General features: G+C 44.6%; 1 protein-coding gene across 1 annotated transcript in view; it reads right to left on the bottom strand.

Moving 5' to 3' along the window:
• LOC139385038 (synaptotagmin-7-like) overlaps positions 1–18,102 on the bottom strand; it is a 109,081-nt gene that overhangs the window by 49,875 nt on the left and 41,104 nt on the right. Inside the window, exon 2 of the mRNA XM_071130077.1 lies at positions 2,845–2,948. Coding sequence (XP_070986178.1) covers positions 2,845–2,948 — 104 coding nt within the window. The remainder of the gene's footprint in view (positions 1–2,844; positions 2,949–18,102) is intronic.

The following is an 18,102-nucleotide window of genomic DNA, read 5'->3' as shown; positions in this document are numbered from 1 at the left end:
AGAGCGAGCGAGCGAGAGGGAGGGAGAGAGAGAGAGAGAGAGAGAGAGAGAGAGAGAGAGAGAGAGAGAGAGAGAGAGAGAGAGAGAGAGAGGCCAAGATAGGGACAGAGAGATAACTAGAAAGAGACGGAGAAAGAAAAGCCAAGAGAGGGAGAGGGACAGACAGAGGAGAGGGACAACGATGGAGAGAGGGAGGGAGCAAAAGCAGGGGAGAGTATTTCCAGATGAAACGTATGGGCAGAATCACAGTTGCTCAGGCAGCAGCCAATAGCTCAGAGTGATGTGTACATTAGCATATGAATCATTAGCATGGGACCGGGAGCCGGGAGCCGGCGACAAGCAGGCACACGCACTGAGCACAAAGCCATGTTTACATAACCTAATGGAGAATTCTGTTCATGTTCACCATCATGGTCACACAACATCTCCCCATACCATTCCCCTTGCACACTACGAAGAGCCCACACACAAAGTTATGGAAACAGAAGGATACTCAAGAAAATAGAACACAACCGGAAAGCACTGCAAATTTTATCCAAGGAGTTTTTTATGGCAGAAAAAAGTAATTTGGAGTTATGCGGTCTAGCATATAAACTAAAGCTGGCAAGAGACTGACATTTTATTTAACTTTGCAAGGTAGTTAAGAACAAATTCTTATTTACAATGACTGCCTACCCTGGCCAAACCCAGATGACACTGGGCCAATTGTGGGCCACCCAATCACAGCCGGATGTGATACAGCCTGGATTCGTACCAGGGACTGTAGTGACACCTCTTTTTATTTTATTTTATTTAACTAGGCAAGTCAGTTAAGAACAAATTCTTACTTAAAATGACAACCTAGGAACAGTGGGTTAACTGCCTTGTTCAGGGGCAGAACGACAGAGTTTTACCTTGTCTGGGATTCAATCTAGCAACCTTTCAGTTACTAGTCCAACGCTCTAACCACTAGGCTACCTGCCACTGAGATGCAGTGCTTAAGAACTCTGCGCATCTCGGGAGCCCAAAATATGAACTCAAAAGTGTGATTCTGCCATTGACTAACTGCTAGACACAAAATTCAATGTGCTCATGTTCTATCCTCAGTGTCTGCATTTTAGTGTCCTTGAATGTGTGTATTACTGTTTTGCTTATGTTAATGTAGTGAATGTAGCCTACAGTTTATGCACACATATGTTGCAATACACTGAGACCAGATGTACGGGTGGGGGAGGTGAGAGAATGAAAGAATGAGAGGAGGGGAAATCATTCTTTACTTAATAGAATATGATATACTCAATGATATAGAATGGTGAAATGATTCAATCAAATAGACTATCTTTTCATTCTGAATGTCTGATCCATGAACCATCTTTCTGCTTTCCTCTAATTGCCAAACGGCAGGAACAGGCAGCAAATAGCTCATTATTAATTGCAGCTAATTACCTGGGTGTCCAACTGTACCATTTTAATGGCATGGGGTTCGGAGAAGGGCACGGACATAGTGCATTGTCATGGAGAGAGAGAGAGAGAGAGAGAGAGAGAGAGAGAGAGAGAGAGAGAGAGAGAGAGAGAGAGAGATGGAGAGCGAAAGATGGAGAGAATTGATGAAACTTTTACAGCGCTTTTCATTACAGACATAATCTCAAAGCATGTCTTTGCATGTCTCCGTCTCTCACATGTCTCAGTCTCTCACAGTCTTCCTCTTGTGCAATATGTAACACCTACAGCCTAACACCTCTCTCTCTCTCACTATCCTGCAGTTCTATTATGAGGATGTGGGGCATGTCTGTGCAAATGTGTGTGCATACAGTTCTGGGGTTCAACCCTACCAGGTAGCTAACCTTACCAGGCAGCTAACCTTACCAGGCAGCTAACCTTACCAGGTAGCTAACCTTACCAGGCAGCTAACCTTACCAGGCAGCTAACCTTACCAGGCAGCTAACCCTACCAGGCAGCTAACCCTACCAGGCAGCTAACCTTACCAGGCAGCTAACCTTACCAAGGCAGCTAACCCTACCAGGTAGCTAACCTTACCAGGCAGCTACCCCTACCAGGAAGCTAACCTTACCAGGCAGCTAACCCTACCAGGCAGCTAAACCTACCAGGCAGCTAACCCTACCAGGCAGCTAACCTTACCAGGCAGCTAACCCTACCAGGCAGCTAACCTTACCAGGCAGCTAACCCTACCAGGCAGCTAACCCTACCAGGCAGCTAACCCTACCAGGCAGCTAACCTTACCCGGCAGCTAACCCTACCAGGCAGCTAACCCTACCAGGCAGCTAACCCTACCAGGCAGCTAAGCTTACCAGGCAGCTAACCATACCAGGTAGCTAACCCTACCAGGCAGCTAACCCTACCAGGCAGCTAACCCTACCAGGCAGCTAACCTTACCAGGCAGATAATCCTACCAGGTAGCTAACCCTACCAGGCAGCTAACCCTACCAGGCAGCTAACCCTACCAGGCAGCTAACCCTACCAGGTAGCTAACCCTACCAGGCAGCTAACCCTACCAGGCAGCTAACCTTACCAGGCAGCTAACCCTACCAGGCAGCTAACCTTACCAGGCAGCTAACCCAACCAGGAAGCTAACTCAGGATAAATCCCTACTAGCTCTGGGGAATATTATGGGTCGGTGCTGGGGTGTGTAATTTGACCTGAACATGTGTATATTGACCTCTCGGCCAGGTCATCATTGCCGATGATAACTGACCAACCTAGTTGATTAAAAGTTGTACAAATAAATAAGAGTCATGGAAGAGTGGATGGAAGCCTGCTGTACTGTGTTGTTCTGGGAAGGACAATGTGTCCTAAAACCAAATAATAGGATATAATGTCATAGGTAAATGTTAGTGGTCCACTCACCAGTTTGCGTTGACACCAGGTGCAGACTCCACACAGAGCTACGAGCCACACGGCACACACCGTCAGCCCCAGAGATATCAGGAACACACTGATAGATAGAGACCCTGCAGAGAGACAGAGGGGGGGGGGGGGGGGGAGAGGTTGTGAGGTCTGAGGTCCGCTCACCAACCAAGACTTCACAAAATGGGACAAACACCAAATTGAGAGCAGAATTAGGCCGATACCCACTAATTATCAAAATCCAGAAAAGAGCTGTTAAATTCTACAACCACCTAAAAGGAAGCGATTCCCAAACCTTCCATAACAAAGCCATCACCTACAGAGAGATGAACCTGGAGAAGAGTCCCCTAAGCAAGCTGGTTCTGGGGCTCTGTTCACAAACACAAACACACCCCACAGAGGACAGCAGCACAATTAGACCCAACCAAATCATGAGAAAACAAAAAGATAATTACTTGACAAATTGGGAAAGAATTAACAAAAAAACAGAGCAAACTAGAATGCTATTTGGCCCTAAACAGAGAGTACACAGTGGCAGAATACCTGTCCACTGTGACTGACCCAAACTTAAGGAAAGCTTTGACTATGTACAGACTTAGTGAGCATAGCCTTGCTATTGCGAAAGGCCACCGTAGACAGACCTGGCTCTCAAGAGAAGACAGGCTATGTGCACACTGCCCACAAAATGAGGTGGAAACTGAGCTGCACTTCCTAACCTCCTGTCCAACGTATGACCATATTAGAGATACATATTTCCCTCAGATTACACAGATCCACAAATAATTCGAAAACAAATCCAATTTTGATAAACTCCCATATCGACTGGGTGAAATTCCACAGTGTGCCATCACAGCAGCAAGATGTGTGACCTGTTGCCACAAGAAAAGGGCAACTAGTGAAGAACAAACATCATTGTAAATACAACCCATATTTATGCTTATTTATTTTCCCTTCTGTACTTTAACTATTTGTACATTGTTACAACACTGTATATATATATATATATATATATATATATATAATATGACATGTGTAATGTCTTTATTGTTTTGAAACTTCTGTATGTGTAATGTTTACTGTTAATTTTAATTGTTACTTTTGTATAATATCTACCTCACTTGCTTTGGCAATGTTAACACGTTTCCCATGCCAATAAAGCCCCTTGAATTGAATTGAATTGAGAGAGAGAGAGAGAGAGAGAGAGAGAGAGAGAGATGGGGAGAGAGAGGGGGACAGAGGGGGGAGGAGAGAGAGATGAAGAGAGATAGCGAGGGAGGGGAAGAGAGATAGAGGTCACTGTCAAATGCAAGTCAATCATGAGATGGGAAGGAGAAGGAGAGAAAGGGCAAGACCAAGAGCAAATGTTGTTGAAAGAATATCTATACATATCCCTTTGGCAATATGTTGGTAAAATCTAATAAACACATGCAGGAAAAATACACAAATGAGGCATAGGAGAAGTAAGTGTGGGAGGAGAGGGAAGTGTGAGCCTGTAATGTGCTTTTTTAATATGCTCTCTCCCACTCCATCATCACTAACCTGCAGACAGAGCAATCTATCAAGAGAAAAAGGGAAAGAGACAGGAAGAGAGGGCAAGTGTACCGGCATAGCATATCATGTCTACTTTCCCCATCTATGTCAGTATCTACAGCTGGTGAATGAATACAGAGTTGCTGAAACGAAGGAAAAGAAAAACAATGGTCATTAAGAGGGTTCAATTACAAGTCTTGTAATCTGCAGCTTCCTTCCTCTTTGGTGTCTCATTGTACATGATCAGTACTGCAGCTTTTCCTCTTGTATTGTGTTCATCTTTCAAGAAGTCAAGACCAAACTTGAGATGAAACCTCTTTCGCGCACACATTTCTGGTAAAAAAATAACTACATCACTGCCTCTTGAATGCTATTCATCTAGCCCACCTCCTCTGCCAAGACAATTCAAAAGGCAAAGACGTGTTGGCAAACAACATTGTGCATAAACAATGGACTTCAATTCCACCTCAGCCTCCCATTCTTTCTGTTACATTCTCCCTTTCTCTGTCCCTCTGCCTACACAATTCCTCTGCTTTCTCATCCCTTCCTCTCTCCATCCCTCTCTCCGCCCCTCTCTCTATCCCTCTCTCCATCCCTCCCTATAAAACTTCAGTTCTTGTAAGTTGTTCATGGCAGAGAACAGAAGGAGTAGCTTGGTAAAAACATCCACATATCACTCTTCCCTCACACTTTCTTTCATTTCCTGTCATCCTTCCTCTATTTCCACATGAGGCCTCCTACCTTTCGCCATTCTTTCTTGCTCTCCTTTTGCTCAGTATGTTGTTCAATTTATTTTCCTACTATCTATTGTGAGAAAAATAATACAGTGAGTAGCCTTTGTAGAACACATCCATCAAAGGAAGCAATCAGTTGACATTATGTTTTCAACAGAACCTGAGCAATGACAATGATACTGTAACTATCCATTACTGGTCATCCCACTCAGAAAGCAATTCAACATGTCATAATGCTTCTGATGAGTGGCCATAATGGCAGGTGTTTCATGGAGCTCTCATCTTTTCATTATTTTTTTTAAAGGGATGAAATGGATGACCCTGAGGCCTACCATATATAGTATGGTAGCTGTAATGTTAAAAAAAGTAGATCTGTGTATAGATGCCATTTTTAATTGCAGAGTATTTTTTTCTTCTTCTCTTACCTTCGTCATTGCTGTGGATTAGTTCCTAACAGTTCCTAGCCTATTTAGTCCACTGTTGAACTACATAATGGCTGAAGATCATTGTTTGGTTTAAGGTAGGCTAACTGAACAAAGACCAATGTTGCTAGTTGGTGTGGCTGAATAATAAAAACAATCTATTAGCGCTGAACAGCCAATGGAGGTTAAACAAACAGCAGTGATTCAGCACAATGGACAGCGGCAGAATCGGAATTCACCCGAACAGTGTGGGCAGAGACAGAATCCGGACATTGTGTACAGTGACAGAATCGGAATTCACCCTGGCAGTGTGGACTGCAACCATTTTTTACAGTTGTAGTGGAGCTACCCATTCCATTACAACAATCCCTGAAGATAAATGGGGAATAGCCTATAGGCTTATACCAGGAAGAAATAGAGACACAGCATTCTCTCGCATAACCAATAATAACCAAAAACTAGAAAGATAACACACTAACATGATTTAACAATAAGTATTTAATGACCTGGCCTGGCACAAATGAGCTGTTAAGTACAGCATACATAATAACCAGGAGGAGAAATAAGCCGAGGTAGCTAGCTTCCTGACTGTAAGGTTGCTGTAAGGTTGCTACACAGCGCAATTACTACTGTGAGCTGGCCCACCCTAATATTGAAACTCATCTTGATCTCCCAGAGGCACATCCATTAGATGCTTCTGATAGGGCAGAGAATTGCATCCTGGTCATTAGCTCGGTGAGTTCCTGTAATGATTAAACAGCAGCTTTAATATGTCTACCAGCCCAGCCATGCTGCTGTAAAAGAGCCTGGGATAGAGATACAGTGCCTTGCAAAAGTATTCAGATCAGGGTTGGGTTATAAAAAAATATCAGAAACTTTGAACATCCCATGGAGCATGGAAAGAAATGGAAAGAAAATGGCACCACAACAAACCTGCCAAGCCTCCCACCAAAACTCACGGACCAGGCAAGGAGGGCATTAATCAGAGAGGCAAGAAAGAGACCAAATATAACCCTTAAGGAGCTGCAAAGCTCCACAGCGGAGATTGGAGTATCTGTCCATAGGACCACTTTAAGCCGTACACTCCACAGAGCTGGGCTTTACGGAAGAGTAGAAAAAAGCCTTTGCTTAAAGAAAAAAATAAGCAAACACATTTGGTGTTCACCAAAAGACATGTGTGAGACTCCCCAAACTTATGGAAGAAGGTACTCTGGTCAGATGAGACTAAAATGTTGCTTTTTGCCATCAAGGAAAACAATATGTCTGGCGCAAACCCAACACCTCTCATTACCCCGAGAACAGCATCCCCATGATGTTTTTCCATCGGCAGAGACTGTGAAACTGGTCAGAATTGAAGGAATGATGGATGGTGCTAAATTATTGAGGGAAAGCTGTTTCAGTCTTCCAGAGATTTGAGGCTGGGATGGAGGTTCACCTTCCAGCAGGACAATGACCCTAAGCATACTGCTAAAGCAACACTTGAGTGGTTTAAGGGGAAACATTTAAATGTCTTGGAATGGCCTAGTCAAAGCCCAGATCTCAATCCAATTGAGAATCTGTGGTATGACTTAAATATTGCTGTACACCAGCAGAACCCATCCAATTTGAAGGAGCTGGAGCAGTTTTGCCTTAAGAATGGGCAAAAATCCCAGTGGCTAGATGTGCCAAGCTTATAGAGACATACCCCAAGAGACTTGTAGCTGTAATTGCTGCAAAAGGTGCCTCTACAAAGTATTGACTTTGGGGGGTGAATAGTTATGCATGCTCAAGTTTTCTGTTTTTTTGTCTTACTTCTTGTTTGTTTCACAATAACAAATATTTTGCATCCTAAAAGTGGTAGGCATGTTGTGTAAATCAAATGATACAAACCCCCAAAAAGGAAAAATGCCAAGGGGTGAATACTTTCGCAAGCCACTGCAGATGGATACAGCTGTGCTGCATTTAGCTGAGGAAAAAGGGTGGACAATAGCAGCGAGCCTAACAGAAGGCGGTGGTAGTGTAAACAAGGGGTTGAATCAGACTGTTGTATTACAGCTGTGGTGTGTATGGTCGTTTTGCAGGGATTGGTGCATCAGGTAGGAATGCTTTCAAAAGGATTGCGACAGCTTCCCTAATATTTCTACGGTTCAAATAATTCACATGGAGACTATGAATCACTAAAAGCTAACGAGTTCTGCCCCAGTAAGGCAATTTATTACAGAGTACAACACAGACAGCTCTGGCAAAAACAATATGGTCACATGGATGGCCCTTCTCACTGACTCTCTCCCCAGGAGTGGCCCCATGCAGTCTGTGCTGGGTGTCACACAGAGTGCCTCCTGTGGCTAATTCCAGGGCCAGACATTCACAGCACTGCAGCTATCACACACACACACACACACACACACACACACACACACACACACACACACACACACACACACACACACACACACACACACACACACACACACACACACACACACACACACAAACACACTAGCTCCTATTGTCTCATTTCATCACTGTCCTCTTGAAAGTTCATTTTTATTGTACACATACTGCATGAGCTTTGGCGTTTCCATAAAACTACAAACAGAAAAATAAAGCGAGTGTCTTTTCAGTCTATTCCTCTCAGTTGTTATATTTCTCTCTCATCTTCCCACTCTGAGCCCCTGTCGGTCCACCACTATTTTCCCTCATCAAGTAATTACATGATTTTCTACTGAAACGATTAAAACTACTCATCAGAAAGAATAGCCTCCATAACAATCCCTCCAACCCTCTCTGGGTTTTAAACCCACATTAACCCCATACGCAGCCATCCTCTCCACTGGTTTTCTAGTATCTAAGGATTGTTCGGATAGATAAAAAGATGACCAAATTACACTGCAATTGGTGTCTGTTTTGTGACGGGTAGTGTACCAAATGCATGCATATTCAACATCTCTACCTGAAAGTCCCAGGTATACCTGCATCTACACCTGGCTGCTCTCATCCTTCTCACTCTTAACTAAAGGTTGCTGCTGTCTGTCTTCCCCAGGCACCTCTCTCTCCACCTCGCCAGACAGATGTAGAGGATCCATCATAATGAGGTCACTGACCCACTTCTAAAACACACAAACATAACGGCATCATCATTTCATCAGCATAATCAATAAGTAATCTGCTGTAACTACGAGTGATGGGGTGAAAAACACTTTGGGGCTACTGTAGGTAGAGTTAGAGTTAGTTAGCGTTAGCTAGCGTTAGCTCGGCTGTACCTGCGCCAAAACACTGGTATTTTTCATCTTATATCTTATAGTTGGTTCTCCATCTTTGTTTTAAATAGTGAGCCAACATTTTTTAAACTCTTTTATTTCCCTGACTGATCAAAAGCAACACTTGTTTTCTCATGCTCTCTCTTGTCTCTCTGCAGCAGACATATAGTGAGCAATATGTTTGGAACATCAAATCGCAATAAAATCACAGTATCGAATAGCAATACAGTTGAAGTCAGAAGTTTACATAAACCTTAGCAAAATACATTTCAACTCTGTTTTTCCCAATTCCTGACATTTAATCCGAAAAAATTACCAGTTTTAGGTCAGTTAGGATCAACAGTTTATTTTAAGAATGTGAAATGTCAGATTAATAGTAGAGAGAATTATTTATTTCTGCTTTTATTTCTTTCATCACATTCCCAGTTGGTCAGAAGTTTACATACACTTAATTATTATTTGGTAGCATTGCCTTTAAATTGTTTAATGTTTTGGGTAGCCTTCCACAAGCTTCCCACAATAAGTTGGGTGAATATCGGCCCATTCCTTCCTGGTGTAACTGAGTCAGGTTTGTAGGCCTCCTTGCTCGCACACGCGGACAAGGACTTTATGATGGCCACTCCAATACCTTGACTTTGTTGTCCTTAAGCAATTTTGCCACAACTTTGGAAGTATACTTGGGGTCATTGTCCATTTGGAAGACCCATTTGCGACCAAGCTTCAACTTCCTGACTGATGTCTTGAGATATTGCTTCAATATATCAACATAATTTTCTTCCTCATGATGCCATCTATTTTGTGAAGTGCACCAGTCCCTCTTTGCAGCAAAGCACCCCAACAACATGATGCTTGTCACCCCCGTGCTTCACGTTTGGGATGGTGTTCTTCGGCTTGCAAGCCTCCCCCTTTTTCCTCCAAACATAACGATGGTCATTTGGGCCAAACGGTTCTATTTTTGTTTCATCAGACCAGAGGACATTTCTCCAAAAATGTCCCCATGTGCAGTTGCAAACCGTAGTCTGGCTTTTTTAAGGCGTTTTTTGAGCAGTGGCTTCTTCCTTGCTGAGCGGCCTTTCAGGTTATTTCGATATAGGACTGGTTTTACTATTGATATAGATACTTTGTACCTGTTTCCTCCAGCATCTTCACAAGGTCCTTTGCTGTTGTCCTGGGATTGAGTTGCACTTTTTGCACCAAAGTACGTTCATCTCTAGGAGACAGAACGCATCTCCTACCTGATCGGTATGACGGCTGCGTGGTCCCATGGTGTTTATATTTGCATACTATTGTTGTACAGATGAACGTGGTACCTTCAGGCATTTGGAAATTGCTCCCAATGATGAACTAGACTTGTGGAAGCCTACACTCTTTTTTGTTGGGGTGTTTTTTTCTTGGCTAATTTCTTTTGATTTTCCCATGATGTCAATCAAAGAGGCACTGAGTTTGAAGGTAGGCCTTAAAATACATCCACAGGTACACCTCCAATTGACTCAAATTATGTCAATTAGCCTATCAGAAGCTTCTAAAGCCATTACTTAATTCCTGGAATTTTCAAAGCTATTTAATGGCACAGTCAACTTACTGTGTGTAAACTTCTGACCCACTGGAATTGTGATATAGTGAATTATAAGTGAAATAATCTGTCTGTAAACAATTGTTGGAAAAATGACTTTTGTCATGTACAAAGTAGATGTCCTAACTGACTTGCCAAAACAATAATTTGTTAACAGGAAATGTGTGGAGTGGTTGAAAATGAGTTTTAATGACTCCAATCTAAGTGTATGTAAACTTCCGACTTCAACTGTACATACAGTATATGCTGTAGAATCGTGAGAATCGCAGTACATATTGTATTGTGAGGTGCCTGGCATTTCCCAGGCCTAGTAACTACCGACATATTTTATCCTCCATGTCAATTGTGAGGGCATCGATTGGGATAAAATAAATATTTACAAATGACTCAGTGTGATTCACTTAATGACCTGTTTCAGTGCACCGCCGCGAGGACCCGGAGTTATTTACAGCTGCTTTAAGTGAGAATCCTGCACGCTGTCAGAAGAGCCCCCTTCCTTCTTCCCTCTCTACCTCCCTCCCTTCTTCCCTCTCTCTCTCCTCTGCTTCACCTGCTGTGCTAATCTGCTTGTGTTCTGCTCACTCAGCCACTGGTGTTTGTGCCCAAGCTGACACAGAATCAGGGCTATTAGTCACAGGGGACCAGCAGAGGAGCATGTCTGTCTGGTCCAGGGGACGGGGGTGGGGGATTGTGGAAGGCAGAGCAGAGTGAAGCCCCACCTGGAGAGCTGAACCCTTGACCCTGCCACCCGCCACTAGGACCAACCATCAGCGGAGAAAAAGAGCCGACACCTTGGCTGTTCTCATTATACAGGACCAGCACCTGAGAGCCATTCCTGTAACAGTATATTGCCACTAGATCTCATGTTAGGCGGGTTACAGGGTGAGCCAGCATCACTGTAACTATTCTGCTTTCTGCACAGTCACCCCATTCCAATGAGTTCATCTGGGCTACAATACCCGGACGCCTTCATCTGCCGGTATGGGGCACGGAATCCCGTCGATGCTTCACGACTGGACTACCTACGTAATCTGCTCGAGGGGGTACTCAACTGGCTCCTACGTTGCGACGTCCCCTGAATGCCCATCTGCTAGCTGTCTAGAGCATATCGGACTGTTAGCTAATAGGCCCATCGGCCAATTTCTTGGGCCACTATACCTATTATGCCATTGGCTTGGGCCCCTTTTACTCAACGAAGCCCTGCTTATCCATCAAGACTGGACTACCAATGTAATCTGCCGGAGGATTTTTTCCAACAGGCCCCTCCGCCGCGACGTCTCCTGAATGCCCATCTGCTAGCCTGCTAGCTGGGGCCCGCTAGCTGTCTAGAGCATTTTGGACTGTTAGCTGAATAGATCCATCGGCCAATTTCTTGGGCCACTATACCTATTTTGCCAATTGGACTTGGACCCCTCTGCTACTTGGAACCCTACTAATCCATCACGACTGGTCTATTGACGTCACCGCACAAGGAGGCAAAACAGACTTTCCTCCATCACGACGTACCTCTAAGGACTTTCTGCTAGCCTGCTAGCCCTGGCCTGCTAGCTGTCTGAATCGCCGTGTCTCCAGCCAGCCCAACCACTCACTGGACTCTCCCTAATATCAATATGCCTTGTACATTACTTTCCTGGTTAGTGATTATTGTCTTATTTCACTGTAGAGCCTCTAGCCCTGCTCAATATGCCTTAACCAACCATTTAGTTCCACCTCCCACGGATGCGATGACATCACCTGGTTTAAATGTTTCTAGAGACAATATCTCTCTCATCATTACTCAATGCCGAGGTTTATCTCCAATGTACTCACATCCTACCATACATTTGTCTGTACATTATGCCTTGAATCTATGCCTTTGCACACAGAAACCTGCTCCTTTTACTCTCTGTTCTGAACGTACTAGACAAACAGTTCTTATAGCCTTTAGCCGTACCCTTATCCTACTCCTCCTCTGTTCCTCTGGCGATGTAGAGGTTAATCCAGGCCCTGCAGTGCCTAGCTCCACTCCTATTCCCCAGGTGCTCTCCTTTGTTGACTTCTGTAACCGTAAAAGCCTTGGTTTCATGCATGTTAACATTAGAAGCCTACTCCCTAAGTTTGTTTTATTCACTGCTTTAGCACACTCTGCCAACCCAGATGTCCTAGCCATTTCTGAATCCTGGCTTAGGAAGACCACCAAAACCCCTGAAATTTCCATCCCTAACTATAACATTTTCTGACAAGACAGGACTGCCAAAGGGGGCGGTGTTGCAATCTACTGCAGAGATAGCCTGCAGAGTTCTGTCTTACTATTCAGGTCTGTACCCAAACCATTCGAGCTTCTACATTTAAAAATCCACCTTTTAGGGCCTCCCGGGTGGCGCAGTGGTTAAGGGCGCTGTACTGCAGCGCCAGCTGCGCCACCAGAGACTCTGGGTACGCGCCCAGGCTCTGTCGTAACCGGCCGCGACCGGGAGGTCCGTGGGGCGACGCACAATTGGCCTAGCGTTGTCCGGGTTAGGGAGGGTTTGGCCGGTAGGGAAATCTTTGTCTCATCGCGCACCAGCAACTCCTGTGGCGGTGCGCACTAACCAAGGTTGCCAGGTGCACGGTGTTTCCTCCGACACATTGGTGCGGCTGGCTTCCGGGTTGGATGGCGCTGTGTTAAGAAGCAGTACGGCTTGGTTGGGTTGTGTATCGGAGGACGCATGACTTTCAACCTTCGTCTCTCCCGAGCCCGTACGGGAGTTGTAGCGATGAGACAATATAGTAGCTACTAAACAATTGGATACCACGAAAATGGGGAGAAAAAGGGCTTTTTTTTTTAAATGCACCTTTCCAGAAACAAGTCTCTCACCTTTGCCACTTGCTATAGACCACCCTCTGCCCCGGGCTGTGCCCTGGACACCATATGTGAATTGATTACCCCCCATCTATCTTCAGAGTTCATGCTGCTAGGTGACCTAAACTGGGACATGCTTAACACCCAGGCCATCCTACAATCTAAGCTTGATGCCCTTCATCTCACACAAATTATCAATGAACCCACCAGGTACAATCCCAAATCCATAAACACAGGCACCCTCATAGATATCATCCTAACCAACTTGTCCTCCAAATACACCTCGGCTGTTTTCAACCAAGATCTCAGCGATCACCGCCTCATTGCCTGCATCCTAATGGGTCTGCGGTCAAATGACCACCCCTCATCACTGTCAAACTCTCCCTAAAACACGTCAGCGAGCAGGCCTTTCCAATCGACTTGGCCCGGGTATCCTGGAAGGATATTGACCTCATCCCATCAGTAGAGGATGCCTGGTTATTCTTTAAAAATGTAGAACCAGGAACAGATATAGCCCTTGTTTCTCTCCAGACCTGACTGCCCTTGACCAGCACAAAAACATCCTGTGGCGTTCTGCATTAGCATCGAATAGCCCACGTGATGTGCAACTTTTCAGGGAAGTTAGGAACCAATATAGACAGGCAGTTAGCTTTCCTAAGGCTAGCTTTTTCAAACAGAAATTTGCATCCTGTAGCACAAACTCTAAAAAGTTCTGGGACAGTCCATGGAGAGTAAGAGCACCTCCTCCCAGCTGCCCACTGCACTGAGGTTAGGAAACAATCTCACCACCGATAAATCGACTATAATTGAGAATTTCAATAAGCATGGCTATGGCTGGCCATGCTTTCCACCTGGCTACCCCTACCCCGGTCAACAGCCCTGCACCCCCCGCAGCAACTCACCCAAGCCTCCCCATTTCTCCTTCACCCAAATCCAGATAGCTGATGTTCTGAAAGAGCTGCAAAATCTGGACCCCTACAAATCAGCCGGGCTAGACAATCTGGACCCTCTCTTTCTAAAATGATCTTCCGAAATTGTTGCAACCCCTATTACTAGCCTGTTCAACCTCTCTTTCGTATTGTCTGAATTTCCATAGATTGGAAAGCTGCCGCGGTCATCCACCTCTTCAAAGGGGGAGACACTCTAGACCCAAACTGCTACAGACCTATATCTATCCTACCCTGCCTTTCTTAGGTCTTCGAAAGCCAAGTTAACAAACAGATTACCGACCATTTCGAATCCCACCGTCATTCTCCGCTATGTAATCTGGTTTCAGAGCTGGTCATGGGTGCACCTCAGCCACTCTCAAGGTCCTAAACGATATCATAAGAGACATTACTGTGCAGACGTATTCATCGACCTGGCCAAGGCTTTCGACTCAACAGCCTTGGTTTCTCAAATGATTGCCTCGCCTTGTTCACCAACTACTTCTCTGATAGAGTTCAGTGTGTCAAATCGGAGGGCCTGTTGTCCGGACCTCTGGCAGTCTCTATGGGGGTGCCACAGGGTTCAATTCTCGGGCCGACTCTCTTCTCTGTATACATCAATGATGTTGCTCTTGCTGCTGGTGATTCTCTGATCCACCTCTACGCAGACGACACCATTCTGTATACATCTGGCCCTTCTTTGGACACTGTGTTAGCTAACCTCCAGATGAGCTTCAATGCCATACAACTCTCCTTCCGTGGCCTCCAACTGCTCTTAAATGCAAGTAAAACTAAATGCAAGCTCTTCAACCGATCGCTGCCCACCTGCCCAGCATCACTACTCTGGACGGTTCTGACTTAGAATATGTGGACAACTACAAATACCTAGGTGTCTGGTTAGACTGTAAACTCTCTTTCCAGACTCACATTAAGCATCTCCAATCCAAAATTAAATCTAGAATCGGCTTCCTATTTCGCAACAAAGCATCCTTCACTCATGCTGCCAAACATACCCTCGTAAACCTGACCATCCTACCGATCCTCGACTTCGACGATGTCATTTACAATATAGCCTCCAACACTCTACTTAACAAATTGGATGCAGTCTATCACAGTGCCATCTGTTTTGTCACCAAAACCCCATATACTACCCACCACTGTGTATGCTCTCGTTGCTCTTATTGGCTGGCCCTCACTTCATACTCATCGCCAAACCCACTGGTTCCAGGTCATCTAGGTCTCTGCTAGGTAAAGCCCCACCTTATCTCAACTCACTGCTCACCATAGCAGCACCCACCCGTAGCACACGCTCCAGCAGTTTTATCTCACTGGTCACCCCAAAGCCAATTCTTCCTTTAGCCAACCTTTCCTTCCAGTTCTCTGCTGCCAATGACTGGAACGAACTTCAGAAATCACTGAAATCTCCCTCACTAGCTTTAAGCACCAGCTGTCAGAGCAGCTCACAGATCACTGCACCTGTACATACCCCATCTGTAAATGGCCTATCCAGCTACCTCATCCCCATACTGCATTTATTTATTTATCTTGCTCCTTTGCTCCCCAGTATCTCTACTTGCACATTCACTTTCAGCACAATTACTTCGCCACCATGGCCTATTTATTTCCTTACCTCCCTTATCCTACCTCATTTGCACACACTGTATATAGACTTTTTCTTCTGTATTATTGACTGTATGTTTGTTTATTCCATGTGTAACTCTGTGTTGTTGTATGTGTCGAACTGCTTTGCTTTATCTTGGCCAGGTCACAGTTGTAAATGAGAACTTGTTCTCAACTAGCCTACCTGGTTAAATAAAGGTGAAATCAAATAAATAAATAAATACAAATCTATTTACTTAGTAGCCCCCGGGCAGCTGAAAAACGTTCCCTCAACGACGAGGCAACATTTCCTATCATCCGGAGCCCTGGCAGTCCCAACAAAATGCTCTTAAACCTAATTTATTTGATTGGCAGGTGTATTTATCCGGGCAAAACATCCAAGCAGTTCACAGTCAGGACCCATCAAAGGCCATTTCCCATAGCCATGCCTTTACTGAGGAAGATTCAAAGGTTTGTTTTGAGCGACAAGGCCATCTATGGCTGAGTGTGTGCAGTTGAGTCATCATAACTCAGGGACAGATGCAGAGGTGAAGAGACTGCAGGTGAGAGAGGGGGAGTGGAGGTCAGAGAAGCCACTGTAAGAGACCGAGGGATTCTGAGAGTAGAGAAGGAGCAGCTGCATTAAAACATGAGCTTTCTGTGGGGTTACAGGTGTTAGGGGTCATGTGTTGAATTGCTTTACAGAGCAACTGCCCCTAAAAAGCAACTTCTTGTTTTAAAAATGGCCTATGTGGCATCGATGTGGTCATAAAGTCTGCCTGGACCAAAACTGAGATTTGTGAAACGATAGGAAAAAAATTGTATGTTACAGAAAGAAGAGTACTGTAACAGTTTTCCTTGGGTTGAGTTTATTTCAATCCTGTCCACATGCCCACAGCTGGTAGCACCCAAGTAATCATCCATTTGGAGCACAGTGACCGAATAGAAATAACCATGGTCAATTTGGTTTGACATTTGATATCCCTATGAGGCTAGTTAGGGACCATCAGTAAATCACACAATATACATGGGACAATATTTTTTAATGTCAATAGCTCCAAATTTCAATGACTTAAAAACATCAAACAAACTATAAATTGTGAAAATTCATATACAAATATTGAAAGCATTTAATGAGACAACTAAAAGATGTGCAACATGAAAATATTGTCCCATTTACATTGAGTAATTTATTGACGGTCCCTAACTATCCCCAGAGATAGCAAAGTTGGTTTGACATTGGATAGCCTAACAGTTACTTCAAGATACAATGCCTGGTTAGAGTGTTAAGTTATCTAGAAGGGTGAGTGGCTAACTGTGCACTGTTTAGACGTGTGCAAACGTTTGCCACATGCGAACACACAAGAGACACCCACATTAACCCCCCCACCCACCCCAAGACAACTCTCGTTTGGCTTCAGTCATGGCCGCTGCATTTCTTAATGACCAAGCCAAAAAAACGATGCCAAATCAGGAAGTTCAGCCCCCTTTTAAGAGCAAAGAAAATAACACCTAAGTAAGGAGGAAGAATATATTTAGGGGTGGTGAGGAGAGAAAGAGAGAGAGGGGTAGAGGTTGGGTTGAGAAGGGGGAGAGGGGAGGATGAAAGAAATGTAGTATTTTCAGCCCAGTTGGCAGTTCGCCTGCAGCTCTTACACATTCTGAATGTAAAGTTGAGTTCCCCCCCCCCCATAAAAGAAAAACATTTCTGAAAGTCCACTGCTAAAGATCTCAGAGGTGCTGCTGTCTAAAGAGAAGAGAGAGCCAAGAAAAAGCTGGATTGCAAGTTGCGGAGGCGAAAGAAACGCACACCTGTTATGGTGAGGTGCTGGCTAGAAGAGTAGAACACTTGAAAAATAAAAGGAGAGCCTCGCTCTAGGAGCACAGTTGCAATAATTTAATAACCAATGTTTCGACAGACAAGCCGTCTTTATCAGGGTATAATGACAAACGGATTGCAAGTTGCAACAAATAGAAATGCGCATAAAAATCCACACAGAACATCCACAACACCTCCAGGAGAGTATCCTACTACCAACAGAATGTACAGCTGAGTGAGCTATACAGAGCTACACTACATGACCAAAATTATATGGACACCTGCTCTTCTAAAATCTCATTCCAAAGTCATGGGCATTAATATGGAGTAGGTTCCCCCGTTGCTGCTATAACAGCATCCACTCTTCTGGGATGGCTTGTTGGAACATTGTTGCAGGGACTTGCTTCCAATCAGCCACAAGAGTATTAGTGAAGTCGGGCACTGATGTTGGGTGATTGGTCCTGGCTTGGAGTCGGAGTTCCAATTCATTCCAAAGGTGTTCAATGGGGTTGAGGTCAGGGCTCTGTGCAGGCCAGTCCTGTTCTTCTACACCAATCTCAACAAAACATTTCTGTATGGACATCGCTTTGTGCAT

Source organism: Oncorhynchus clarkii, chromosome 26 (assembly GCF_045791955.1).
Source record: "Oncorhynchus clarkii lewisi isolate Uvic-CL-2024 chromosome 26, UVic_Ocla_1.0, whole genome shotgun sequence".
Classification (NCBI taxonomy): domain Eukaryota; kingdom Metazoa; phylum Chordata; class Actinopteri; order Salmoniformes; family Salmonidae; genus Oncorhynchus; species Oncorhynchus clarkii.
Note: the sequence above shows the minus strand (reverse complement) of the source record. Positions and strands in the feature narration are given on the sequence as shown.